This window comes from Cyprinodon variegatus, unplaced genomic scaffold (genome assembly GCF_000732505.1).
Source record: "Cyprinodon variegatus isolate N-32 unplaced genomic scaffold, C_variegatus-1.0 Scaffold11, whole genome shotgun sequence".
NCBI lineage: Eukaryota > Metazoa > Chordata > Actinopteri > Cyprinodontiformes > Cyprinodontidae > Cyprinodon > Cyprinodon variegatus.
In genome coordinates this window covers 1,977,314-1,978,906 of record NW_015150464.1, presented here as the reverse complement: position 1 = coordinate 1,978,906, position 1,593 = coordinate 1,977,314, and the positions used below count along the sequence as shown (strand labels likewise).

Here is a 1,593-nt window from a genome sequence, read left to right as displayed (position 1 = left end):
GGAGCAGCGCATGAACCGAACGCAACACACGCGAATCGAACCGAACGGTTCGGACGGTTTTCATAAACCGTTTCATCCCTAATTTCCAGGCAACATATTGTTATTTTTTATTCTAATTAAAACTAATTAAATTTCACAGCATTACATGTTCAAGTAAAGGAAACTAAAATATTTTACATTTTATCATCAGTTGTACTTTCTATTTTTGGAAAATAACACATTTGACTTTGTGGGCATTAATTTTATGAGAAATTGGGTAAGAGGGGTAGACAAGTCAAAAAAGGTTGGTAACCACTGCCGTATGTGTCAGGTTTATTTCATGATGATTATAAAATGAATGTGTGTTTATGAATCATTTGTGCAAGAGGGACGCTGCACCGTGTCTTGTGATGCAGTCAGGAGACCATCTTGCCTTGTCATTCTGATGGAGCATATTGTCTTTATGAACTTATCAATTGTTCTGTCAGAACAAATACTGTTTGGTAATCATATGCTATGCTCTGTTAATAAAAGACGGCTGCAGGAGGGGATTCGGCAGAGGAAAGCTTGAAGTTGGGTTGGGCTTTTCCTTCCACTCCTGCAGAAGCTGTTTGAACCTCTTTCCTGTGCAGACTCAATTTCTATTTATTTGCAAATCTACATTTCCTAAATCCAACAGTATGCAACAGTCGTTACAGAGATAAATAGATTTTAAAACCTTTAGTTTCTTCTTAACATTTTGATTGTCACTGTGACCAGTTTGCCTGATTGATGAACTCAGTAAAGGTGGTTAAACACAAACATGTTCAGATAAAAATTTTCTACAGGATCCTGTATGAATAATTCTGACTCTGTGCGGATCACATCTAAACAAGTTCCTTGTTTTTAAATTTAAAAAATATCTAAAACATCTGATGAATTGTGATGCAAAAGATGAGGGAATTATAAAGTTCTCACCATCTCTGCATCTTTACATCCTAAATCCATCTGTTCCTCTCAAATACTCACAAGTCCAGCGGGTAGAAGAAAAGAACGAGGTATTTGCCCTTGAAGTCAGCCAGACTCAGGTCCTTGAACTCCCCGTTGTGGACAGCTGTGGCCTTAAAGTCAGGAGCCGGCTGAGTGACGGCAGGGGCCCATCTGGAGGTGCCTGATAAACACAAGTCAAACGTCTCTTACTGGTTTAATCAGTGGAGGCTGTAGATTTCTCCAACAGCTTTGTTCTCCTCTTTGGACAAGCATCAGAGGAAGGCGCTGGTCGGTTTTGGGCTAGAATCAGCGACAGGTTTGAATAAAACAGCAGAGAAATTTTGATTTGCAAAGAGCTGCAGTATCTGATGCATAGAAAAATCCCTCTTGCACAGCAGCTTCTAGCTAGAAAACTGTTTATAAAATTAAAATAATTACAGATAAGGATTTTTGCACCATTTTAGAATAGCTAGTACAAGAGAAATAAAATACTTAAACCTGTATTTATACACCACTTTTTTTTTTAACACCACTTTTTTTTTTAAACAGTCTTTGCTGTGTTTGTACAAAAATAAAGAATTTTAGAAAACTCAAAATAAGGAAAATGGCAGCTAAATAACAAAACTATTAAAACTAGGGATGCAC

At 37.3% G+C, this 1,593-nt stretch overlaps 1 protein-coding gene across 1 annotated transcript in view; it reads right to left on the bottom strand.

The window, feature by feature from the left end:
* The window catches only part of prdx3 (peroxiredoxin 3), an 18,184-nt gene that overhangs the window by 11,699 nt on the left and 4,892 nt on the right, over positions 1-1,593 (bottom strand). The window contains exon 3 of the mRNA XM_015380806.1: positions 988-1,129. Coding sequence (XP_015236292.1) covers positions 988-1,129 — 142 coding nt within the window. The remainder of the gene's footprint in view (positions 1-987; positions 1,130-1,593) is intronic.